The following is a 26,869-nucleotide window of genomic DNA, read 5'->3' as shown; positions in this document are numbered from 1 at the left end:
TGAGTATCTCCAATATAGATGCCAAGTACATGACAGAGGCACTGTTTGATTTTCCTTGCTTTACTTTTCTTCATTAAGCCAAACGAGGGATCTCTGATCTTTCCGATTTTGTGGAAAAATATTTAATTCTTACCCATTGGGGACATTTATAACGATTGGCACATGTGGTGGAGTTGATCAGGGTGCTGTATTAATTTTCAGCCTCAATATCCAGGTAAAAACATTAACTGATATTTAAAAAGTAACATGGGACTGACTGAAAATGACAACTGGCAAAATCCTTCTGCAAATATTTCATTTGAATTCAGGATTTGTTTTAAGGATGACGTCAGGTTTTAGGAAAATTTACGTGAGCAAATCCATGTCTGAAATCATCGTGACTCTAAAACCTAACGCAGCCCTAGACTTAACCAGTTAATTTTTTTGTTTGCCCCAAAAGCTTCTTACATCTCGAGAGGTCATGAAAGTGTGATTAATACACCCATACATGTGATGCACACACATAATTGGTAAATAATTGTTGCAGTGTGTGACACAAAACCAACAAATTCAAAAGTGAAAGTTGTGGAGGTTGCAGTTAATAACACAAATTCTTCAGCATTCCATTATGAAAGCAGTTTTCATTTTGTATTCGGGGTCAATGTGAAATGGAAAATGTTGTACTTAATGCCAGGCATGTTACAAGGCCATGAAAAATAAAAATAGAATTAAAAACAAAATCATTACAAAAAAAAAATATGAAAGATGAATTTGCTCATTTTGCTGAAGTATGTTTAAAAACAGGAGAATATGCTTTGGTGCAGTTAGGTACAGACTTGAAAATATTATGTGGGGTTTGTTGTAAACTGCTTGGAATAACAGACAAATGACGGTAATTCCATTCCAGGCAATTGACAATTTGGAAACGTTTGCCTCATTTATCTCCATCATGTTCTTATAAAACCTCTGGAACATCACTTGTACATGGATCCAAGCCTCATAAGTGTAGCACCGCTAACAACCCAATGGAAGTATTTGTATTGATTAGTGAGACAGAACTCCTGGTTAGGTGGTAGAGTGAGGTTGAGCAGAGGAGTCGGTCAGATGGTTTTTACCTTGATAGTTCTGGCTCTGCCCCCGGGACCCTTGGGGCCAGGTCGCCGGTACTTCACCGTCTCACCGGGAAGGTCCCATGGGACTGATAGGCTATATTGAGAAGCAGGATCTACAAAAGAAAGGGAAACTATTTAGTAAATGAAAGCCTAATCCCAACACATCCTGGGATACTGTCATATCACTGGTTTGAGGTGAAAACTTTGTTCCAAATATCTTTTGTTAAAGGATAGGATTGCTAATATTCAACCCTATGTCAAAAACATCTTATTTATTTACAAACTTCATCCTGTTGGACTGCATTTAAGCACACTAAGAAACTGCAGCAAAGTGTTACATTTGTCAATAGTAGAGTACTCAATGAGGATGTGCTATGAACAGTAAAGGATGGGAAAATACAAACTTTATCCTGAAATGTACTACAGCTTGGCAAACAAAGAACAACTATGCGCTAGGGATGTTAATAATTAACCGTTAACCTACAATGAGAATTTTGACGATTAACACTAAGAGATATATACATATACACACACACACACACACACACACACACACATATACATACATACACTTTTTAAGTAATGAAAAAGTTTGTTGCATGGTAAAAGAAAAATAGGCTATACAATCTCTTTCTTAAGTACAACTCATGGGGGCGACACGTGCTGCGGATGATTACTGCATTAACCTAGTCACATGATGTCACAGCTGGGTTCAGCTCATTACCGTCATCACCGCAAAAAAATAATAAATAAATAAACAAACAAACAAATATATACGATATATGTTTTTGCTGGTGATTATGGTGCAGTTTAGTTATCATCATTCATATCAACAGGCTCAATCAGCTCTCCGCGATCTGGGCGCACAGTCGTGTTCGGTTGTAAAAATATATTTATGATACCCCTTATTTATAATTTGTTAAGTCCAATAAAGAAAAGACTAATTCATTTTTTTCTTCGGGGGACAGTGCCCAAATGTTTGATCACAGTTAATGATCGGTTCACAAATTATTTTTTTTATATATTAAAAAAAAAAAAAAAAAAAGTGCAATCCCTGATGTGCCATGTGTCAAGATATGTGCAATACACTTAGTATTTTATATTGTTTATAGTGTGTACCTTGATATGCTCTCTACTTTCTGCTTTCCCCTTTTTGCTGCTGGAATGACGTAAATTTCTCTGTTGTGGGACTAAAAGGTTTAGCTTATCTTATCTTTTACAAAAGCCGGCCACGGTCAGAAAAAAATAAAATAAATCTAAATTAGCATCCTTACTATGCGCCGGTGTCCATTTTAAAACTCAGAAGAAAAACAAGATCAGCATAAAGCATGATACTGTAAATAACGATTATAAACAAAACTACAATTATAGTAATAACCATAGGGGATACATGCCCTCTAATCAACAGTAGGGGTGCGAATCACAGCGTAACTCACGATACTATCAAAATATATTGCCCACGATAACGATGGTATCACGATACGGCGATAGTCAATACATTGCAACGCAATTCATCGAGGATGCATCACGATATCTGTGTAATTGAAGAAAAAAAAATACCCCTAAAAGGCAAAAAGCAGGAATTATGTATTTGTTCACTGCATTGTGTTGTCATTTATCTGACTATTATTTGATTTTCTAGGCAAAGCACACTGGCGGAGAAGATATTTTATTTATATACTGGAAGTAGTTCCAATGAAACTAGGAGAATTTGATCAGTCAGGTCTTAAAAATTGATTGATTTGTTAAGACCAGTTTTTTCCCCGGATTTATTTTTTCAGAAGAAAATGTGGCGATAAGGACTTAGCACTAGTCAAGCAAGGAAGGACTTCATTGCTTCAATAGCTGCTAAAAGCCTTGGTTACCCTTGTTGGCAGGGCCCTCTTTGTGGTCAGACTCCTCTTCAGACTCGGATCTCAGCAGGCTGCTGTAGGAGCGCGGGGTTAGGTTCCGCCGCGACTGTCTCCTGTCTCCGGACATGGCTGCGGTCCCTCCCTCCTCTGTCACTGTCCCTTGCCAGTCCCCGTCCTCATCGCTTGATAGACCGATCGAAGACCGCCTCGCCTGAACTGGGAAAAGTAGAGTCCGATGATAAATTATTATCAACAAAAAAATAAATAAAAAAATCAATCATTTAAAGTGATTTAATTTTTTGATTTGCGGGGAACAATATATTTATGCTGGTTTGGACAGTTTTTGCGCATTTTAAATGATTGAGAATTGTTCTTGTTTTAACCATGAATCAGAATAGGAATTTGTCAGAGGAAAATGACAGTCACAAGGCTAAAACTGAATAAGCTGATAGTACGAAATACAGCTTGATGTTAAAAAAACAAAAAACAAACAAAAAAAACATACGTTTCAATGGTTTGATGAATCGATGTACTTTGCCCTTCTCAATCCGGTCACACTTCCTGTATCTGATGGCAGAAAAAACAAAAATGGTTATGTCAAATAAGGCTTGATGGTTATTGCAACATAGAAAAAAGCTGGAATAATAGAACTGCTTTCTGACAGTAAACGGTATGACAGAATATAAGCTTTTACTGACAAATTTTGTGTGCCCTTTATTTTTTATTTTATTTATTTATTAATTTTTTTTAAATTGGAAAAATGCAGCAATACTCCAATTATTTTCCGTTTTGAAGAAAAGGTGAATTTAGTTGATGACATAAGCTTGGCGAATAAGCTATTTTTTTTAAGGCAGCTCATAGTTGTTTGGGAGTAAGGCTTGTTAGCCGTTTAATGTTTCTCAATTTCAAAGCTTGAATACTTGTGAAAATTAGGGCTGGGCCAGTTATTCCATAATTGGGCGATTGACGGTCATCAACACACGACGCAAAAAAAAAAAAAAAAAAAAGTCAAAATTGCCAGTTGTTAAAGGGGCAAAACTCACCTTTTCAGTGCTTGTGCACAAACTGTGAAATAAGAAAACCCAGTCAGATTTTTGTGAGCAGTCTGTTTCAGAAAACATGTCCTAAAACGAGCCATTCAGCTTTGCTGCCCTGATTGATGGGAGGGAGGGAGTAATTAGAACCGCCCTCCATCTGAGTAACTCCACCCACCGCTGGATCGCGACCGGAGCAGCTGGCATCGAAGCTAAGAGCTAAGCATGGAAAGTGCTCTGTTGTTGGCTTGCAGACCAGCACAAATCTTTTATAAGAAAGAGGAATTAATACCAACTGTCTGCAACAAAACTGCAGACGATGGATATGTAATTATTTTTTGTGTGTTTCTGTGTGTCCACGGTCAGCGTTTCTACAAACAAAACAGTAGATGGAATTATTTTATTTTCCGACATTTCTGTAATTGAATGAAACAAAAAAGCCCCAGGCCCCGCCGTATCCTGTGGCGCTGCACGCTGCTCCAGAAAATCGGAACAAAACTTTAAATGAGGCCTTGTAGATCTAATATGAGTGAAGATTCAGCAACTGGATTGCTTATTTCTTGCCTTAAATTTGTTGAGAAACAGATTTTAGTGGACTGATAAGGTGAAATCAGTCAATGTTTATGGAGTAAAACAACGGAATGCGAAAGTGAAGCTCAAACCCAATTGGCTCACAGAACCCGACACTTGTGCGCAAACCCCATTGGTTCACAGAACTCGGGAGGGTGGCTCCTCCAACTTAAAAAACACGTCGGGAACACAATGGTTTCAAAGGCATGTTTGGAATGGCTTAATCTGAGTGGTATTTTCAGCAAAAAACTTCAAAAACATGTTTAAGGGACCTCAGAGACCTATATTAACTTGTGTAAAAGGGAGGATAATAGGTCCTCTTTAATGTTTATCTAAAATGTATGAAATAATCTACCTTCCCTATAAATACACATAAATAATTTAATGTATGCTTAATTAAACACCACACAATCCAGGTCTCAACACTAACTTTTAAAAGTGGTTGCCAGGCTGGCAACCATACATCAGCTTCTGTTTGCCGAAACTAAAAATATGGTTGCCCCTTTTAGTCACCTATTTTAAGGAATTAAGATTCTGCATTTGCAACTCTCCATTTAAAAGTAGTGCTCTGCTAGTTGAGGTCTGAGCCATGCTCATTATTAATGCTGTCCGTCTATAAAGATAAGAACTGATTCTTGTACTGGAACGGCTATATGTTGACAAATTTGACTAAATTTACAAGAAAAACTACGAAAACAGATTCAGAAATTTCCTGTGTATTTTAGTTTCCTAAATACACAATATAGTTTCAGTTAGTATACGTTCTTTTAGTTTTAACTAAAGTGTTTTTTTCACACCTAGGTTTTAGTTTTTGGTTTAGTTTAAGTTAACTATACAAACATGCAAACACATCTATGGTGAAAAAGACCCGAAACATACTTATGGTGGTAGCCAACGTTTTTTCCGGGTACCATGAACGCATCACGACAGTATTACAGTTTTCAGAGTACGTGAACACAGCATCGCTTTGGAGCGCTTTCAACTGGAGTGGACCCGTCGTTCTCTCGGGCGGATAAAAAAATAAAATAAAAAATGCTAAAATGGGTCGCCGCGCTCCTTACCATGCTCCTCCACTAATCTGGGAGGGGTTTTGGCAACATTGCAAAGCAGAAGGGTCGCGCTGTGTAGACCGCATAGCGGTAGCTCCGTGAGACAAGCAACCAAGAGACGACAGACTGGGGGAGCTGATGCGGTGTTCAATGTAAACTCGGAAAATTGTGCTACGTTTCAGAGAACCCGGAAAACTGTAATACATACCAAACATGACTAAACTGGACCCCCATGTATTGGTGCCTGAAGCTATTTTTATTATTACATAGTCTACTGCCACAAGGAGATTAAAAACAATGCTTGCCTTTAAAACAACCACCTATGTTTGCCTATAAACCAGAACTTCTCATTGTTATAACTCACCGTGTTGTCTGTGGGAATAGAGTTGCACTCTCAGTGACGGAAAGGTGACCGTTTGGTGCCGTATCGGGCAATGATGACGTAGTGACGGAAATGTAACTGTTTGATGCCGCGTGGGGGCAACAATGACGTAATGACGTAATGACGCCATGACACGGTGACGGAATTCTGTGATTGATAGTTTTCTGGGTCCTAGTTTTCTGATACGTTGCAAGTCCATGAAACGCATAATGGACTCTTACAGTTTGTATGTTACAAAAGTAAGGAGGGACACAACAGCAGAATGCATTTATTTACAAAAAGAGCAAAAAAGATAAAACATCACACGAAAAGCCGCGCCGACGTCAAGCAGGTAAGACGAAAGTAAAGCTTAAGAACCTTGACGTATCGGCGATGCACGAACGTTCTGCTGCTTACGATTCAATTTCACCGGTTTTTCACAAATTCCTGCTCCAGATGTGAAAAGATATGGATCACACTTGAACCACGAGATGTCTGAGACGCCCCAGTTCTAACGAGAGCTCAACCATGCCCGTGGGTCCAGCAGTTGTCATGGGCCACACTTTTTGTCTGCCAAGGAGTAGAATAATAAATATAGCTGTAGGCAGCAATACACGGGGGTCCAGTTTTGTTGTGTTAGGTACGTATAACAGTTTTACAGGTTCTCTTAAACGCAGCACGATTTTCCACGTTTACATTGAACGCTGCATTGGCCCGCATTGCAGGACCTTAGCTTATCGCCGATAATCGGGATAATCAGGTCTGGACATTTATCTGAAATCTGTCCGTGCAGCCTGTACTCCTAATAATAATAATAAATCCTAATAATAGCCTAATACAGGTACTCCTCACCTAACTACTGAGTACCGTTCCTAGGACCAGGTCGTTGAGCGAATAACACGGGTCGTCGATAAGCGACGACCCGTGTTATTTCAAGGTAAGGGGGCGTGGCCATTGCGAACGCTAGTGTAGTGAATACTGACAGACTGCGGGAACGAGACTGAGAGCGGTGATGAGATGAGATGTATAAAGTAAAAATATATTGTATATAGTATATATGGTGTATAGAGTATATATATTGTTTATAGTATATAAAGGGTGATGTGCGATGAGATGCTTGATACCGAGACGCCAAGCACACAGTGCGCACGCCGCAGTATTGTACGCAGCGCACAATACAGACTGGTCAGAGAGCCGGCCGTAAGTACGAACGGTCGTTTAACAGGTAGGTCGTTAAGTGAGGAGTACCTGTAATAATTAAAACAATAACTAGGCTACTACAACTACTAATAAATATAGCTGCAGGCCGCAATATACAGAATCCAGTATCAACACCAATTAAAAATGGTGGAGTTCCAATGGAACGTAGCATCAGTTTATGTTGTCGCTCCTTCTTACATCAGCACTACTACTGTTTACAGCATTAGACGGGTTACAATTTGCAGAGTTTCCATTGAACGCAGCATCGGCTGACGTAATGATGCAAGTTTTCCTGAGTCTGGTGACACGCAGAATTACTACTAGAAGCCAATACACTTGTTGCATGTTATTACTTTATCCTAAAAGTTAGAACGTGGCTGTCTGCGACCTGTAATCGGTGTCTTTGTGGAAGGAAATCGCTCCGTGTGGACGTTCCCAACAACACGGTTCCATTCAAACTGACTAAACACAGCATGTCCCTCAGAGACATTTCATTACATTTTTAAACTTTTGGGACTAAAATAAAATGGACACGATTCTGACCCATTGCTCTGGGGCTGCAAGCAACCTCCATGTGTGCTGACAAACACGGAATATGTTTTCGACTCCTTCAGTTGTGTCTTATGACTGGCTCGAATGTCGTAGCATAAGGAGGGACACAGCACCAGGTTACATGCTAACAGAATGCGTTTATATTTACAAAAAGGGCAAAAGAGATGAAATATCCAACGAAAAGCCCCGCTGACGTCAAGCAGGTAAGGCCACACACGCACACGCACACACACACACACACACACACACACACACACACACACACACACACACACACACAGAGTCTACACTACGTAGCTAGCACGGTGTGAATGTGGGTTCGTAGCCACAACCTACACATATATAGCAAATTGGATGATGATGTCATAAAGCATCATACTCCACAAACTCCACAAACTCGACGTTTTAGAATCTTGGCATGTGGGCGATGCGAACTTCCGGCTACTTCCGGTCAAATTTCATAGGTTTTTCACTAATTCCTGCTCCAAATGTGGATTGATATGGATGAAGCTTGACCAATGAGCTGTCTCAGTCCCACGTCCCAGTTCTAACGAGACCTCAAACACGTCCGTCGGTCCAGACACTTTCAGCCGAAAATGCCAAGGAGGAAAATAATAACAAAAATCCTAACAATAACAATAGGGTTCCAGCCCCCAGGGCTGGACACCTAATAATAAGAATTTGCATAATAATGCATCCGAATAGGTCTTTAACACCGTTGGAAACGTAGCTACACCCTCCTGCTCGCACTTCAAACCAGAGGTGAATATGCTGGGGTGAATATGCTGGTCTTTTTGCCACTGAACCTCGTCAAAGTCAACCGAAAATCAAAGAGGCCAGACATTTTACTTTATTGTTTGTTTGCTTGCTTATTCAGCTATTTAACAGGGCCAAGTAGAATAAATGTATTTATAGAACACTACCATACTTAAATTTTATATTGTTTCACATTAATATCAGAGAACGTTAAGAAAGCCTATTTAATTTTATTTGACTTAAAGGTACAATATGTAACTTCTGCCGCTAGGTGTCTCTCAATCAAAACAATAACAAACAAGATGGAGTCTGATGATGTCAGAAGTAGCATGGGATCATGGGAATTGTAGTCTTCATTTGTCACGCGCACGCTTTACGGGGACTGTTTCCGTGACATAACGCGCAGCAAACAAAAAAAAAAAAAATCGTGCTCTATGAACAATAGTTAGTAGAGAAATACAAACAATAATGGAGCGGAAAAAAGTTAACAAAAAAAAAAAAAAAAAAGTTACATCAAGATCTCTGATGTCACTCACATCTGGTGCTCTCCATGTTGCCCTGGAAGTTATAGATGAGGTAAAGGGCATAGAGGCCATGACAAGCGACCTAATGAAGCGGTCCGTTACCAACATTAAAGTTACATTAAAATTACGGATGCCTCTGGGTTCGAAAATTGTTGGAAACAATTGGGATAATGTAAGTATACAACTCAACAAAATATATAACAAAGTCGTAGGTGTAGTTGTTTTTTCGTCATTTTAATGCGGAATACTCAATACCCGATGATGCAGTCGTATAGAGTGTGCGAAGTTTGATGAACATAATGCGGAACCAAATTTGCACAAATAAGAGTTCCACTCGGAAACCTTGTGCTGCGGAACCAAATTTCCCACGCGCCCACCCGGAAGCCGTTAGCAACATGCTAAGCTTGGATCAAGCTGATTGGCGTCTGACTGAGTCAGTTACACTTTGGCGAGTGCAAATTAGTCTGACACATGGGAGCTAGAAGACCCGCCTTCTTTTAAATCAGCCGTGTGGGAACATTTTGGGTTCGCAGTGAACTACGACAGTAATGGAGAGGGAGTGGTGGATCGGACGAGGACGGTGTGCCGCAGTTGTTCAACAGTTGTAGGGTATTGTATGTGTGCGTAAAAATAAATTGAAACACTCCTCCTAATGCACAAGTTTTATTTTTATTATTCTACCGTATATTGACATTTAAAAGTATAGACCCCAAATATAAGACGATCCCACTTTTTCAGATGTATTTCCAGGAAAAAAAAACGTCTTATACTTGGGTCAATATGGTACTTTAACAAAATTTAAGATTTTGGACAACTCATGATCGCTCCCTCAGTGAATTAAGTATTACAGGTAAGTATTGCAGATAAGTACTATATATTTGGTGCAGGTCAGAGCCAAGTATGATGCATTCAATATCATGAATTCAAATGTAACACTATTTAATGACTTTAAAGGCCTTACCTTTGTCAAATATAAGGCCTGAATTTACAACAATATAAGGACCTGCAGATACCCTGATATTTCTGACCAGGGGCTTTAAAACCAAAGCAGACTATTGCACGGTGACAAAGTTGATTAGCAATTCATCACTTTACCAAAGAGGCTACCACAATCGGGTTGTGCACAACTCACATGCAACACTGTCGCTTGGTGTTGGGCCCCCCAAACTTTGGCTTGTCGAGGCAGTTGATGCAGGTGCCGCAGTCTTCCTCCACCTGACAGCCCTTGCAGCCTCCACAGCGCCGAGATCGAACACCCCCAGGGGTGTACTGAGTCAGGAATTTCCCTTTCTTAATTTTGTGTCCCCTCCTTTTCCTCGTCCTCCGAATCCGAATGTGTTCCGGGGGGGCCACCCGCTGAGCAACTTCCTGATCAGAAACATCATCGTCTGCAACATCTGTCAGTGTGAGACAAAGGAGTTGATACAGAGATTAAGAAAAGGGGAACACAAAAGGTGTAAACTGTGAATAATACAGTTAAACATATTCAAAGATAGCATTTTTTTTTTTTTTTTTTTTTTTTTTAAATCAAAATCAATTTAATTTGAATCACACAAAGTGTATAGTGTATCTCCTGCATATCCGGATAAGTAACCAATAACCAATAAATGTAAATGTACATGAAGAGAAAGGTAGTCAAAAGGACGGTGATAATCTGAATACAGCAGATAGTATCAACAATTAATATATTACATATTTGAAATTCTAACATTAAAGAAAGCAATTGAGGCTCGCCAGACTGAACAAAACAAAAAGGCTGTAACTTGAGCATACCTTGTCCTACAGGGGAGGGCGCGATGCCCTTCCTCTCATGGAGCGGCAGCGCACTGAGTCTGGGGATGTCGTCGGGCACCATGGCGCGCGGCTGCCCCAGGGCCACCGCGGCCGCACGGCAGACATGCTTGATCCTCGGACCGCCCAGCGCCTGCTCCTGCGTCCGCAAAACACAAAGACATTTTTACTCAGTTTACAGGGACAAATCATTCCGCTGTAGTGGCGTAACGGAACGCAGATGATCCGTGGTCCGTACGGATTACCGACCGCACGTGAACCGCGGATCGATGCAAAATTCAATCATCATAGTGAGATAGTTTTACTGACGCTGTTACTTTTTAAAGTAATCAAACTCCTTGAATGCGGAAGCAAAGTTGCAGTGAAAAGAAGACAGACGAGGCGGACGCATGCTGTGTTGTACTCTGGAGCGCAATGAAATGAGCGTCCAATTTTAAGCTTCGAAATCACAATCAGGTTTCGCCATTCTCCACGTAATTTTATGAGTATTATTGTCCGACATGAATGTGCTCTCAAATGTAACGTTATCTAAAAATAAACTGTGTATTGTATCGCTGAAGTGAAGCTTGGGAGGGGGGGGCGGCAAAAGCCCGAGCCGCAGGAGCCAGAGCTCAGCTGGAGCGCAGGGTGTGTGTTCTAACAATTTAAAGAAAAAATGTGCTCCGATTCAATAGAATCTGTAATATTTTACCATTTCTCCACTTGAGGACAGAACAGAGACCGGCAGCTTGTGAGAAGTGCCGCTATGCACCAGTACTCGCTCCATGGGGTACAGTGGCACAGTGATTTGTACTGCTGCCTCACAACAAGGTCTTGGGTTCGCCCGATTAGGGGCCTTTTTAGTGGAGTTTGCATGTTCTCTCCGTGCTCACATGGGGTTTCCTTCTTGCAACATCAGTAAGGAGCCCCACCAAAAACATCCAGAACATCATGGTCTGACCAGCAATGGACATTTGTAATTGGTCCCCGGGCGTCACTGTGGGCTGCCCACTGATCCTGGCTGCCCCCCCGGAGGAAGGACAAGCCAGGATGGGATAAAAGCAGAGAACTCATTTCACCGGCCACCATTTGAAGTGTGTGTGTGTGTGTGTGTGTGTGTGTGTGTGTGTGTGTGTGTGTGTGTGTGTGTGTGTGTGTGTGTGTGTGTGTGTGCTGGTCAGGGTCGCCGCATGAGTGCATGTGTTGTGGTGTGGGTGCCATGTGACAAATACAGATTCTTCTTCTTCATAAGGGTAGTTAATGTTATTGATATGATTTGGATTGTGATTTCAAAGATAAGATAATAATATTGAGCCTAACATGATGCTGTGATGTGATGAGTAGAATTAGGAAAAAAGTCTGATTAGAAAAGAACGTACAGAACGCACATGAACGCAGCGGGCGGAGAAGAGACACTTGCACTTTGGGAAATGTTTGTCTCTCTTATGTGATCGGATGATCCTGCTCACGGAAAAGAACCGGCTCTTACAACTTCCAAGCATTTGTTTTATCTATGAAATTGTATGAAATATTTTGTTTACATTTATTCCACTACAAAAAACATTATTTATGTTGATTTAATGTGCCTGGACTCAAAGTCACTAAGTGGGAAACAAGTGTTTTCTTTACAAATCAAAACTCGATAGGGTTAGGGCTGAAAAAAAATACATATGTTTAAAATCGAAAAATTGAATTGAATCGTGTATTGAGAGACCAACACTTCTCTACAACAACGACTGTACCTCGCTAAATTCTGAACCGATTTTCATGAAATTTCGTTTGTTATAACTATGAGAAATTGAACATGATGCTGTTACTGGAATTAAATTCAGTTACTGGGGGCAGATCAAATCATATTTTTCTCACTCAATACCATGGTTAAAGGTAGAAGGTATCATGCGTGCCTCATACTGCACTTTCATTTAACAATTCAGTATTGAAATATTACATATGTTAAGAATTTATTTAAACATTGGACATCTTAAATAGTGTTTTCATTTAAGACCATGGGCAAAAGTTCCTGTAAGTGTTTTACAGACTAAATGCAAAACAAAATTATATATTTGTCTGCCTTTTTTTTTAAAATTTTTTTTTATTGTTTTGCTGATCCGATCTGTGAGTCAAAACCGTGATACGATCCGACCCGTGAGTTTTGTGATCCGTTACACCTCTATTCTGCTGTGATTAGGGCTGTAACGGCATGAATTCTTTCTCACTACGGTGAAAAGCAACGTCAAGCCGCAGTATTGTGGTTTGCCGGCGGCACATCTCTCGACACTTTTTTTGTCAGTCAGTGTGCATTACAATAACAGGGCAAAACACATAGCTTATAAAAATGCACAGGGACAACATTTCAATGAGGAATTATGAATATATTTTCATAGGTGTGAATCGTTTAACACAGCTCTCCGTGTGCCCCGATTGTGGAGAGCCGTGCCCCGTTCATATTCGCATTGAGTCGGGTAACCGCGGGATTCCAGTTACCTTCATAGCCCTAGCTGTGATAGATCGAAATAAAATCTTTCAGGGTTTACATTACAAAAAAAAACAAAAAAAAAAAAACCTTTAAAAGTTCAATATGAAAAAAAAAAAAAAAAAGTGAATTCTTAATAGACGCTGAAGGAAGGCTGAATGACAAAGAATTTAGTCAACTGATACAAAGCACATATACTGTACATGAAACGATAATGACACATGGCTAACAAAAGATTTTGTGGGAAGTAAAATTAAACAAATTTGAAAGACATTACCTGAGGACTGGCATCACTGATCGATGAGTCTGTTCTCCTCCTCCTCTGTCTTCCACCGGCCACCATTCCCAATTCTCTTGAGCCCAACTATTTTTCCAAACGGGTGAGAGAAGAAAAGTACAGTAGAACATAACATTGTCAACTAAACCTTAGGAATTTAGCTCAATTAACTGCAATCACACACAGGCCAGAGAAGAGAATGACCTTAATAGTTGGCAATACGTGATGTATTTTATTTTCCATGTATTTGTATATATTTATTTTTACTTGATTTAAGAATTTTGCTTTAGTGTTTAACATAAAGAACACAGATTGTAACATCTGTGCACTCTCACTATCTGTCTCGCCCACACACCCACCAGATTTTTTTACAAGATGGAAAGAAATGACTCATCACTGAGACAACAATAGCAACAGCAACTATGTGAATTGGTATCAGTGTTTTAAAATTGTGCCAACTTGTGTGGGAACCTGTTCGGGTTGGTAATGGATTTTCACCTGCGACAGCTTGAGCTGCTTTTGCTGGTCGATCTTTATCAGCTGGACCTTGGCTCTTTTCAGTAGGTGAAGCATTCTCTTATTGGCTCCAGTGAGGCCGACCCGGATCGGACCACCGACCTCTGATGATCCGCTAATGTCTTCAACTAGGGGTTTGTCTCCGTCCACTGCTTTGGACATTCAAAAACAAAACATTTGAAATGCAGGAAGATTTCTATCATTGAAAGAAGGAGCGCCCGGCATACCAAGAAAGGAACAAAGCTCTGTGGTATTTCTTGTGATAAAACACTTTCTGACATTTTCAATACGACTTTCAAAGCTTTGAAATCCATCATTTAATTTTCAATGCATTCTAAAATTGCCTAGTCATCCCTGTTATTTTATTTAAGGCAAAGTACAAAGTATTTATTGTATATAATTATGAATTATGCGCACACAATGTGAAATCTATAATTTAAAATGGACAAAATGCCTCAGAATGGTTCTTACTTTTATCTTCTGTACTCGCTGATCCTTCGGCTGCGGTCTCCACTGAAGTGGTGCGGGCGGACGCAGCAGCAGCGCGTTTCACCAGGATGGCCAGTTTCCGCACTACACCGGGCGAGTCCATCTCCTCCATTTTTAGCTCTGATCTCCGTCGTTTTCTGTCTGGAGGGGTCACGCACCCATCACCTCCTTCAGTACTCTGCAGGGCGTGAGAGCCTTTCTTTTCTGCCAATTTAGAGGTCAGCTTTTTAAGGTTTTTGTAGACCTCCAGGTGGCTAGAGCCTGAACTGAGCTTTGAGACGGTGCCCTTTGGCGAGGTTGGGCAACCAGCTACAGGCGTTGACTCTTTGGAACCCTTTGGTAAAGCTAGGATTTCTTCGTCCATGAACCTCTTTGGGGCTTTAATGATCCGGGAAGACCGAGCACTTACTAAAGGAGCAGAGCTGGTGGCACTCGGCTGGACCTGTTCAGAGGACGAACCTTGTTCAATCCCTGATTGATCAATTGTTTGACTCTGCGACTGCTGGTCCTCTCCTTCTGGCTTTGGCACAGCTGGAATAAGCTCTGGTACGTAGGTGTAAAATACATGTCTAATACGAATGCGACGCACTTTCGGAAAGTGTGTCCGGCTCCCTCCCATGTCCGGCTTCTTCCTATATCCAAAGAGAGACTTGCGTGAATGTCTTTTTTTGGGAGGTGCTTTTTTCTTTGGGGAACCTTCTGCACTGCCCTCAATTTGCGTTGCTGCCTCCTGTTCACTTTGAGAATTTGACAGGGCGATTCGTTCAGATGTGCCACGGGAACCTTTACTTTGCTTATGTTGTGAGCCATTTATGCTTTTTGCAGACCTCCTCCGCTGGGGTTGGTCTGCCTTAGAGTGTTTAGACACCGCAGTAGTCCTCCTCAGCCTGGACGTCTTCTCTTTACCCTTGACAACTGTAAGGGTGCACACTAGCTTATCCTGTTTGGCGCCACCAGCCGAAGTGGAAGCTCTCGTGGTTTGATCTTGTGTGCCGACTGTTCTTTCTAGCGTTCGGTCCACTTGTGACCGTCTAGTAGTCTGTGTACCTGAGGCATGCCGTCCAGCAGTTCTGGTGCGTGGAGTGGAATTAAACCGCTTTGCAGGCAGTTGAATGGCTATCCTACTGATTCGTGTGTCTTTCGCTGGACTATGTTTAACACCCTGGTCGTCTTGAGGGAGCCTCTGTACAATTTTCCCAATCAAAGACGATTTAGGGTTGCGGGGTACAATTTTTCCAATAAGCGGCTTGACTCGCGGAGAAAGGTCCGGGGCTGGGGGAGGCTTCCTTTGGCTGGGTGACGACTTTGGAGAACTGCCTGGAACTTTTTGTAAACGAGCCTTTGCGGTCCCAAAACCAGCGAAATCTTCCTCCTGGGAAAAAAAAAGCCAAAACAGCAATTATCTTTAAAGGGATTATCATACTCCGTTTAAAAGGTCAGACATTATTAAAACCATAGTGGAATTAGCGACTTGATTATTACACATTTCCCAAATATGAGTGTAGTGTAAATTAGTATTGTAGTGGGATGTTAGCATGCATTTAAAAACACTGGTTGTCTTGGTTGCCTCATCGATATCTCGTTGTGTTGAGAATGATTGGGTTGGGCAGATAAGGTTTCCATGGGCGCGGAAAGATTAAACACCACTGCACAATGGTCACCCACTTGCATTTCAATCTTTGTTTAAGTCTGTTGAGTTTATCATTATTTTGAAATATACACCTGAATGGTGAACTGTGATTATCCCTCCAAAAACTGGGGAAAGGAGAGTAAATCCCTCTCTCTCATAAGTGCTGCAGTGTTGCATCAACATACAAATTTTACAAGTACAACAGTTCTCAGCTTGTGTTTATCATTTAATAAAGACATTAAATCATATCTTCTATGAATCCCATCATCAAAAGTGAAGACATCTGTGCACTTTCACCATTTTAATAATCATCACCCTCACTCTCCAGTTCAAGTAAAGCTCAGGGGCAAATGTGATGCACACTGATACCTTAGCTACACCGCACTTGCGTCTATCTTTAAACCAATAAAGACAATGAATACATTTTAAAATGTGAAAACTAAGGAGAAAGTGGGTTTGTTTCACAGCACTAACGGAGGAGCGCAGTGCCCTCCAGCGTAGAGTGAGTCATGCAGCCATGTTACAGTACTCTCTAAAAGTAATGCATCAGTCCATGCTGACTGTGATGTTAGGGCAATAAAGAATCTGCAAGGGTTTTTTGGACTTTAACTTTTTCCACGCCTCATCTGGGTCTTCATAGTTCTCTTCATAAAGCACAGACCGTAACTGCCAATACAGAATCCCATTCCCTACATTTAAAAATTGGCCAAAACAAGTTCCAATCGGATCAGTCACTTTTACTGAACAGTATAGGGTTAAACTGTTAGTTTGGGGCTATTGGGGGGAAAAAAAAGTATCTACACATTATCCTCTTTTTTTCCAACTAGAGACATGAAACATGCATTAAAAAAAACTAGAAAATACAGTTCCTTTCTTAAATATTTATATATAACTTGTATCAGACACAGACATCTGTTAGCAATATGGGTGCATTTCCACTGAAAATGAGGTTGGATCTATACCATTGATGGGCAATGAAAGAATAAAAAATGTATTTCAGTAGTTTTTCCTCATATCGTTAATATTATTCTATCATATCTATTATGGCTGAAAGATTTGGGAAAAGAATTTTATGAGATTTTTTTAGAGCAATATTGTGATTTAGTATGCGATTTTTCTTATCTTCTGTATTATTCACTTGACACAAGCAATAAATCATTCTATAGTATGACCAACACAAAAATGGACACGGACAACATATAAACTGCTCTTCCCTGTAGGCCAGGCCTACATGTTATGGTGAATTGAGATGAATTGATAAATATAACATATCTTTATTTAACAATTGAATTGTAAAAAGAAAAACCTTCAATCACAGTAGAATATTGACTGATTGATTTAGCATCAAGCCTTGTAATTGTTCCAATCTGAAAATTAACATTCGAAAAATATAGTGTTTCAACAGAAATTAATTTTTTATAAAAATGTTGCACGCATACTCCACATACAGCTCTGTGAGCTCGGGGACAGCTTTACGCTCACTAAATACATTTAAAAAAGGTTAAAAACAAACAGACACATTATTCTGGAAGAGGCTGCGTTCGGATTCTACAGGTGTTCTGAGCTCTGCTAGCAGCAGAATTCTCCCCAAATACAATTTGAATTAGTGCTGGGTGGATCATTTAGATAAAAAGTTCTGCGGACCTGTCAATTTCCGCACTCTGCAAGGCGCAATGGAAAGCCAATTCCTTTGGAAAATCTTAAACTGCCCAATCACGTTTGTCGAAATGGAACTAGGCATAGAACTATTTATTTAGACCTATTTGGTATATTTATATTTTGTTGATTTGATCAAAATGTTATTTTAGTGAAATGTTAATTAAGGTGGCTGCACTTATTACTTATTATTCATGAAAGGAAATTACTTGATTTCAAGTAGTAATATTCGTAACTTATTTATTTTAAAAATGGCCTTAACTGGGACTGATGATAAAAAAAATTCAAGATTCAAGAGGTTTATTTGTAAATCGACATGCCTTCATGATTTCATTCTCTATATAGCCTGCTCATCAATTGATTTTAAGCTCAATAAACACAGACAATGTTTTACTGGAATCTTTCCCATTTGTCCCTGGAAATTTAAATTTTCCAGGACATGTTGTTCGGCACAATTTTTATTCTAAGGGAAACTCTGCGAAAGGCACTTGTTTCGTTCCATTAAGAGAAGCAAAATAAAATAAAAACACACTGTTCTGGCACGCCCATCTCTGGCATGTGCATCATCGGAGAGGGAGACAGGTGCGTGTCCCCGATTGCTTCATTAATCCTTCAGCCCTAATATCTATATAGGTATTATTTCTATATTAATATTTTTCCCTCAAATATAATGAACTTGATAGTTCAATGAACATATTATGAACCAAACAGTTATAGCAGGATTTCAGATATAGCAGATTTCTCTCATTTCTAAAGGCAATGAGCAAATGGTAACCCAAAACCGAATTCATTTGGTTGACTGAAATAAACTGTTCCCACTGGCCGAATGATTATATGTCCATATGGAAAGAACCTCACCCCACGCCCAGACTACAGGGATGACAGAAACACTCCCCATACCCATGGAAAAGAAGACACTGCATAAGTGGTGAACAAATAACCAATTGGGAGCAGGAGAGGAAGTAAAAGCTTTGTGAATATGCATGTATATGTATGTTTATAGAAATATGTGTTAAAGATGCCAGAAAAGACAGGTAACAACACAAACAATAGACCTACTACGAGTAGTTCAACTCAATCACCTTCCAAAGCCATTAGCGGCTCAATAATCTGCCCATCAAAAGTGAAATGTGAATTAAAATATGTAAAAAAAAATGCACATGTGCAAGAATGTTCACTTTGTTATTTAACAATAAAAGGCAGGAATCTGTCTGTCCTTCCTTCGATTATCTCGACAACCGTTCATCCAATCGACTTCACACTTGGCGGGTGTATTGCTGGGGACCCAAGGACGTGCAGTGTCAAATTTGGTGCAACTTGGACACAGGACATGTGTAATATTGATAAACTGTGAATAAACAGCAAATCGTGAGCCAGCGGGGGGGGCTTCGGGGCTCTGTGACTGAGTCACAAAGGCTATCTTTCCCTGGTTGACTCCAACTGGCAGCTTTGTCCTTCATTATGGAACACAGGACTGAATCGTTAGCATTTTGTTAAACTGCCATTCAAATGTCTGAGAAAATCTTACATTTTGACCTGGCAAAAACTAGTACTGTAGAAAGAGAATAATCTCTGGCTCCCTCAACCAACAACTACAGTGTTAGTACATAGCAATAAATGTATTTCATTTGATAAAATCTAGACTTTTATATATAAAAGGATTTATATATCTGAATCGTGATATTATTTTTATTGTGGTGGCATTTTCTCAGAACCACTTAAAGTGTAGAACACAAACCTTCACCTTCACAGTACATTTACTTTATACATTTAGTATAATATCCACACTGGGACAACATGTCACATAAACATAAAGTTACAGATTTTCGTACATGAGAAGTCAGTAGATGTAGGAAGTAGATGTGAAAGCGAACCAGTACTAAATTCCAAAACCGTTCCAAAATTCCTCCAATATTCACCCCTTCCATTCATTAATATTCACCCCTCGGATGTGGCTCATAAGCTGATCTCAATCTAAATGTACCTGATAACTGGGAATCGGCTTGCCAACCTGCATTTCTGTTCATTCCGCATCCAAACAAAAGACAAAAATGTCATACTACTGCCACAGTGATAAGCAGATAAAAAAGGTGTGACATTGCCACTGGAAGGAATGAATTGATGAAATTTGAAATGAAATTCTAATTCCATCTTCTGTTCATCTTCATCGAATTGGGCACTCGCTTTAACACTAAACCACCTATCATTATTCTAGTTATAGATGATCAATATTAGTTTATTATCAACCGATGTAGCCACCGATGTAACACGTTACAACTCTCGCTTAATTTTGGGGACAACCCCTGCACTTTTCTGTGGGTGGAATTCACAAATGTCAGCACACGACCGCTGTATACGAGGCTCATTCAAACAACCTTAGTCTGCCAGGCCTACCACAGCTGTAACCAAAGAGAACACACTCCCGCTCCTAGAGGCGAAGGTGGATCAGACGCACTCAGGTATGCTCGGCGACAGTAAGAGTTTCAAAACAGAGCAGTCAGCTGACAGCTGCGGCGTGGGTGAACGACGATTTACATGTGGTGGCGACGACTTGACTTGGACCAAGACACACGAACAGCCTTTAGAAACGGTTCGGGAATCGGGGGGTGGGGGGGTGGGATCTCACGGCGACCCAATAAATAAACTTGTGTCCATCGCCATTAACGTTTGCTGCCGCCAATTTTTTTCCGCCTCGAGTCTCGCAAACAAACTGCTGGACAGTGTGGACGAACCGCGGGTCTGGACACCTCCCAAGAGTGGTGCACGTTCATAGACTGGTAAATATAAAATGGTAGGAGCTTGTTTTTAAGAATCATTTATCCGGGCAACCACACTGGCCCCGACAGATGGACAACTAGGGCGCCGGTGTGGTATAGCCTGTCAGCACACAATCCCAGCATTGTGCATAGGTTTGCGGACTAGCACACTGTACATACTTAGACATATTTCACAGATATACATATATTTCAGGCTATATATTTTCGCTTTTTTGTCTTTACGTGTTTCGATCGATGTATGTATTCTTCTATATTATTTCGGGTTTCGATTATAGCACTTTATTAATTATTTGTGATTACTCTGCCTACTTTGTTTTGCACAGCCTTTGGAGTTTAACCTTTTAGCATTTGTCCGCACGGTGCTTGTGTGATGTATGTCCCAAATGGAGAACACCGGCTAGCAGTTCACCTTCCCTGCCCAAAATAAATACTGGGACTGTTTGGGGGGGGGTTTGTACCAGGGCGAACACATGCTCTATCCTCAATGTAACGCAAAAAGGCAACATTTATCTTACGAACCTCTTCACTCCCGCTCGACTCGAACCCCACATCTCCCTGGCGTCTGCGCTTCTCGGTCACCCCGAGAAGACGCAGCAGCGACGGGTCCTCGCTCAACGCGAGTCCGATGTTTATGGGCCTCGGCCCTCCGGCGGCTATCTCCCCCGCGTCCAAGCTCAACCTTCCGCGTTGGGGACGTTTCTCCGAACGAAGGTGGCTACGAGCTGCACTTGGTCGGCCTGGAAAACGAGCCCGGGCCTGGGACTGGGCCGGGTTGTTGGAACCCGCAACGCAAGCGGGAGATGTTAATCCGCCTCCCGATGCCGCCATTATTCCCCACGACAACAAGCACAGTGCACGGGCTGAGCCTGTAGCGCTGTGAGGCAAGATGGAAAGGCGCGAGGTGGGCAGGAAGCACCGGTGCACCATGGGAAAGCGAGTTCTTTTTGGTTTTGGTTTTTTTTATGCTCCGTTAAAACAACCACTTCTATCTATCTATCTATCTATCTATCTATCTATCTATCTATCTATCTATCTACCTATCTGTTTTATTTTTTTTATTTTCTTTCATTATTTTAAATAATTGTTAAGAGGTCAGTTTGTTACTGTTTAGAATGAACTGCTTAGAATGTAATTACTCGTTCTTTGTTTTAATGTACTGTTTTCTAATAAGATCACATTATACAATATATTACATTATATTTTATATTACACACAATATATTCGTATAGAACAGTGATATTATATATATATATATATATATATAACTTTCTAATTATATATAACTAACTATCCATATATTTGTATTACAGGCAATAATACTGGCAGTCTGAAAATGGCAACTTTCAAATAAAAAATAAACAAGCGTTTCATGTGTAATGGGAGTGATGCGAACACAACGCATCCCTCAATGTAAAGATGCACTGCACACCAGACGCTGCTTCGTGAGCTGTACGCTGAAATGAACGACTGCTCTCCAATGAAACGCCCCAATCCTGGCCACGACATTCGCGTGGAATTACGAACGTGACAAATCGTTGTCTCTGATCGTAAATGTGGCCCGGAGGGAGGGAGGGAGGCCGCTCGGGTCCCTCAACCCTCCGCCCCCTGCGTTTTGAGTGACACCCGCTTCAAAGCGTTCGAAGGGGTGTTACGAAACGCCCTGTGACGCACTTCCGGTCGTCCCCTGGCGTCATTTCCTGTTTACTTGGCGCGCCACACAGCAGCTGGCGCTATCAGTTGGCGTGTCATAAATTGGGTGTTTTCTAAAAAAAAAATAATAATAATAATAATAAAAATAGAAATCGGCTTCTCATTTAATTTTTTTTTTTTGACAATTGGAGATAATTGTAATTTGACAATTTAAAATAACAATATATTTTCCGAATGTTAAAATCATCGTCAAAGCCGCAGTGTAGTCGGTGCAGTCAGTTTCTAGTTCATCTTAAAGTTGTAGAACTTTTTGCCAGTCTGTTTCAAACTAACCAGGTCCTCACCATCACCCGCCTTTAATATGAATCGTTAGTCCGTCCTCACTCTCAGTCGTGCTTTGGCAGCGTCGCATTCTTCTGGTGAAAAACTCAGTTTATCAGCTTCTTGTTTTGCTCTGTAGCAAATCATTTTAGTTAGATATTGTACTTGCCGCAGCTACAAGTGCAATAAATACCTAAAACATGCACGTTTGCAATGCCTGCGTGAAACTATCACATTTGGCCCGGCGAGTTAATTTAGACGTTTTGATTTATAATCTGGCATACATTTATATTCAAGGGGTTGCTCTCCGCGCAACAATGTTTTGGCAAGGGTTGGGCGGATCTAAGGTATTGATTGATACTTCCGATACGTCTCGCTGTGAAGATCGATTCTAGCGTCAATAGGATCGATACCAAAAAAAGGGATGTTTCTCTCTCCAATACAAGTCCGTTTGATTTTTTTTATTCTACGTATAATTCTATGCGTGGTGTACGGGAGATCATTTCTTCACAGCGCAAAGTTTCGTGAACGCCCACGTGCAAGTTCCTATTTGACAATTGGAGTCCCGCGTTGCCCCAGCATCGGTATCAATATCGGCGATCTGGCCCTAGTATTATCCAATCGAAACCACATTTTGCGGTATCGCCCACGACTAGTTTTGGCATTGCAATGCATGGTGGGTCATTCCTCATTTTTAAGCCTGCACTTAATTTCCTTCAGTATAGAGAGAGAATCGAAGTATGTACTGTATATGTATGTGACGAACAAACCTCTTGAATCTAGACGGGCAGGAGCTACTACAAGGGTTAGACAACTTACAGTGGCTCTCTGTCATAAATTTAAAAAAATAACAAAAAAAAAACAGAAACCAGACCCATTTTTGGAATCCCTTCCTCACCCACATTCCTGACATGCTTCCTGGCATTTTTCAATCTTGTGTAGTGGGTGGAGTGAGGCTCAAACCAGGGGATGAAATAACTCTTTAAGCTCTCAATGGACATTTAATTTCATTTTGTTCTTTTAAAGAAACCTTTAGGTAACATATAAATATTCCACTCCAGTGCAATGCATAGTTGATTTTTTTTCTGAAGTCACTTAAAACATTGTAAATTGGATTCATATCTTTATCCACTTTAATTTGTCATTTAACATTAATGGACAGCAAGTTAAACAACAGGGGTTCTTTAATTCTAATCTAACAGCATCCATTTTGAAATGAAAGTATTTGAAATAAACAACCTTTTTCTGTATTTGCCAACACCCTTAATCAAATATAAGCGCTGTGTAGACTTTTGATTTAAAGTTTATGTTGAGGGAAGTAGATTTTTCAATATTCTGATATGACTTTGATGGTCTGTGAAATAAGAGTCCCTGTATCTCGATGATGCCCTTATTTTCATGGTGAGACATTATGTTGCTCTCCCATCCAAAGCGCTTCCCACCGGTGGGGCAGCTGTGACAGTTAGAGGTTGGAAGCCCTGCACACCCAGCTGCTCACCGATGCTTTTTCTTCTTGTGCTCCCTGAGCGCTCCAACAGAAGAGAATAAAAGATCACAATTCTCTGCCGAACAAGGAATACTTAGTTGAGTCTCCGCCTGCTGCCGTTCAGGAGGGTGTCCCGTTTGCTTTGTTCGCTTTGAGCAAGACTCCTCATTTCCTCTGTTGTCCACTGCCACACCTTCACATGGAACGCGCTTTGTTTCGTCACTGGTCGACTCTCCAGCGGCTGCTCTCTTGAGTGGACCACCGCATTCTTTGAGATCAGTGGCGTGGACCACCTGGTGTCTAATAACCGCTTCTTCTGAGGAAAATCGACGTCTGCACTTGCCACAACGATGGGGGTGCAAGGAGATACGATGCGTGTGAAGCTGCGAAAGGCTCCGAAAGGGCGTGCTGCAGATACTGCAGCGAAACAGCTGCTCTGTGCAACCCTGACGCAGGTGATGTGTCAGCTGTATGACAAAAAAAAAAAAAAAAAAGAAAGTGAAAGACTCAGATTCTCAAACATTTAATATTCAAATCACACAGTAAAATATATATACAGTGTATCAGCATAGGGCAATGGAGACTAACACGCGGCCCGTGGACCCCAGCGGTGCGGCCTCACAACGGATGATGAACTTAATATTTATTCAAAATGAATGAATTAAAAAACATTAATCTTTATTTAACTGAAAATAATTACATTAAGTCTTACATTAAGCTTTTGTTAGCAGATTTTCTTCACATTGGTCAAATATGCTTAAGCTTTTGTAACATTTTGGGATACTTGCGCTAGCAGTTGGTCTGGCCATCACTGGCACAGGGTAACTGTCTGCATTCCAGGCGACAATGCTCTCACCTCAGAGAAGTTTTCAAAGCGTTCCTTGCAGTGGGCGCACTGAAAGGGCTTCTCCTCTAAAATGTGGGAGCGTTGGTGTTTACTCAGCTCTTCGGAAAATGGGAAGCTTCGCTCACACACGAAGCAGGTGAACACTGTATCAGTCTGCAGAACAACAGAACTGTTTTTGTTGTATACATTGCAATTATACATGTAAATGCGGACTGCAATATATATTTTAACATTTGTGCTTTTATGTTAGATTGTAATTCAATGCAATTTGTATTAAAATCACATGCATAATAACATTTTGATCAATCCCAGTCTGTCTTTTTTTGTTGGTGATATTTTTATCACCTGCTGCAGTTCTTGCTTGTACTCCTCCGCATGATGTTTTCTCATGTGCCTCACTTTGGCCTTGGAATTAGAGAAGGTGATGAGGCACGGGTAACACTTCAGAGCGTCGGGTTTAACTGGGTGGACAGAGGATGCTCCGTTAGGCTACACATCAGAAATAAGGATCAGAATCTGTTTATTCGGCGAAGTACATTTTCATATAGGAGAGGTTTGTCACGGTAAGAGTTGATGTGTCATTGTGCAAACAGCTGAAAAAAAAAAAAAAAGTACAAAAAAAAAACAAAACCGCTGAAAAATATACAAAATGTGTTCTTTGCAGTATAAATGAAAAAGCTGTGGCAGGGGCTAAGTGGCTGCATGGTTGACAGCAGTGGCTGTGCGTATGAATATGAATATAGGCGGGATATTCTGTACAGAATGAATATACTGTACACAGTATGCATACGTGTATGAATAAATATGTATACAAAAACGCAGGTATGGGTTACGACGGTATGGACAATGTGTGAGCTGGTCTAAGCGGCTGCAGTGTGACTCCATTTATTAACGTGGTTGTAATGATGACGACGACGATGATGACGATAACAATAATAATAAGCCCCTGTGAAGAAGCTGTGGGGTGTCAGTTGACAGGTGAGCTCACTGGGCTGCAGAGCGGGGACCTCAGCCGCTTTGGAGCCAGTCACCGCTGGAGTGGCCATCATGTCACTCCCCACGATCACCTGCTCCACGTTCAGCAGCTCCACGTCGTTCATGTTGAGAGGGAGACGCTGACACAACGACACAGAGGAAGCGCGCGGTTATAACGGCATCGCTATTGTAAACAATGCGAACGCGGTCTCCCGAGGGGGGGGGGGGCAGCTGAGGGTCCGGGGGGGGGGGGGGGGTGGGGGGTGTTGGGAGAGAGAGGGAGGGAGAGAGCGCAGCGTCCGGCGTCGAACGAGCAAAGAGGAGCAAACGGGTCGAAGTGAGAGAGACGCTTTCAAGAAAAAAAAAAAAACAAAAAAAACAAAGACAGGAAAAAAAAAGATCAAATTGGAATTCGGGACAGATCGACTGACGCGCGGCCCGACGGGGACGCGGCGCGCCGCGAGACACACGCTCCGAGCGCCCGCCCGCCCGCGAGGGGAAACGGACGCGGTCCACGAAGCGCCGCGAGTTCGGCGAAGCGACGCGCACGGTGGAAATGTAATTTCAACGCGCCCGATTCGTAGACAATTAAAAGAAAACAAAGCAGCTTCATTACCCGCAGATGTCCGCTTTAACCAGAATGCTGCCCATAGGCTCGGCCCGCGTCACGTGACGAGGGGGGGGGGGGTGTCCCGGCCTTGCTGCGTTCCGATGAGCGAGGAACTCGGGAAAAAAAATAAAAATAAATAATAATAATAATAATAATAAAAAAATCTCCGCGGAAAAAGTGCAAAAGCAAACGGCCGTTTAAATCGGAATTCCGCTGTCGGGGAAGACCGCGAGGCAGCGCTGACCTCTCTTTTCACGGTGAACAAATGTTTCTTTTTTTTTTTTTTTTTTTTGTTATTCGAAAGTACGTCTAACGTCGGTCCAAACGAATCGCGATCCGAACATTGTTGGTTTTAACGTTGAAACGCGTGTCGTTGCTTGCCGAACAAATACTAATGTGCGA

General features: G+C 41.2%; 2 protein-coding genes across 3 annotated transcripts in view; both read right to left on the bottom strand.

The window, feature by feature from the left end:
• The window catches only part of LOC307239472 (histone-lysine N-methyltransferase 2B-like), a gene marked incomplete at its 5' end in the record, with an annotated part of 45,324 nt that extends 23,918 nt beyond the window's left edge, over positions 1-21,406 (bottom strand). Inside the window, 9 exons of the mRNA XM_080012856.1 lie at positions 1,095-1,204; positions 2,957-3,160; positions 3,450-3,511; positions 10,123-10,387; positions 10,764-10,920; positions 13,511-13,597; positions 14,009-14,178; positions 14,498-15,887; positions 21,098-21,406. Coding sequence (XP_079868982.1) covers positions 1,095-1,204; positions 2,957-3,160; positions 3,450-3,511; positions 10,123-10,387; positions 10,764-10,920; positions 13,511-13,597; positions 14,009-14,178; positions 14,498-15,887; positions 21,098-21,406 — 2,754 coding nt within the window. The remainder of the gene's footprint in view (positions 1-1,094; positions 1,205-2,956; positions 3,161-3,449; positions 3,512-10,122; positions 10,388-10,763; positions 10,921-13,510; positions 13,598-14,008; positions 14,179-14,497; positions 15,888-21,097) is intronic.
• A 2,137-nt stretch (positions 21,407-23,543) lies between these two features.
• Positions 23,544-26,532, bottom strand: LOC307237944 (zinc finger protein 131-like). 2 transcript variants are annotated; one of them, XM_080010753.1, is made up of 5 exons: positions 26,474-26,532; positions 25,871-25,997; positions 25,228-25,343; positions 24,892-25,035; positions 23,544-24,502 (listed from the first exon to the last, which is right to left on the bottom strand). In XM_080010753.1, the coding sequence occupies exons 2-5, from the start codon at positions 25,980-25,982 to the stop codon at positions 24,044-24,046; spliced, it is 831 nt and encodes a 276-aa protein (XP_079866879.1). In that variant the 5' UTR covers positions 25,983-25,997; positions 26,474-26,532; the 3' UTR covers positions 23,544-24,043. The 2 variants fall into 2 exon arrangements, with proteins under 2 accessions (XP_079866879.1, XP_079866880.1); XM_080010754.1 differs by lacking the exon at positions 26,474-26,532 and having other exon boundaries at positions 25,871-26,160.
• Positions 26,533-26,869: the final 337 nt, after the last annotated feature.

This window comes from Zeus faber (assembly GCF_960531495.2).
Source record: "Zeus faber genome assembly, chromosome: 1".
Classification (NCBI taxonomy): domain Eukaryota; kingdom Metazoa; phylum Chordata; class Actinopteri; order Zeiformes; family Zeidae; genus Zeus; species Zeus faber.
Note: the sequence above shows the minus strand (reverse complement) of the source record. Positions and strands in the feature narration are given on the sequence as shown.

Coding starts and splice junctions, on each gene's coding strand:
- LOC307237944 (XM_080010753.1), bottom strand. CDS start 25,982: ATGAACGACGTGGAGCTGCTGAACGTGGAGCAGGTGATCGTGGGGAGT. Junction 25,036..25,227: donor ACAAGCAAGAACTGCAGCAG/GTGATAAAAATA, acceptor GTTGTTCTGCAG/ACTGATACAGTGTTCACCTG. Junction 24,503..24,891: donor GCTTTGAAAACTTCTCTGAG/GTGAGAGCATTG, acceptor TTTGTCATACAG/CTGACACATCACCTGCGTCA.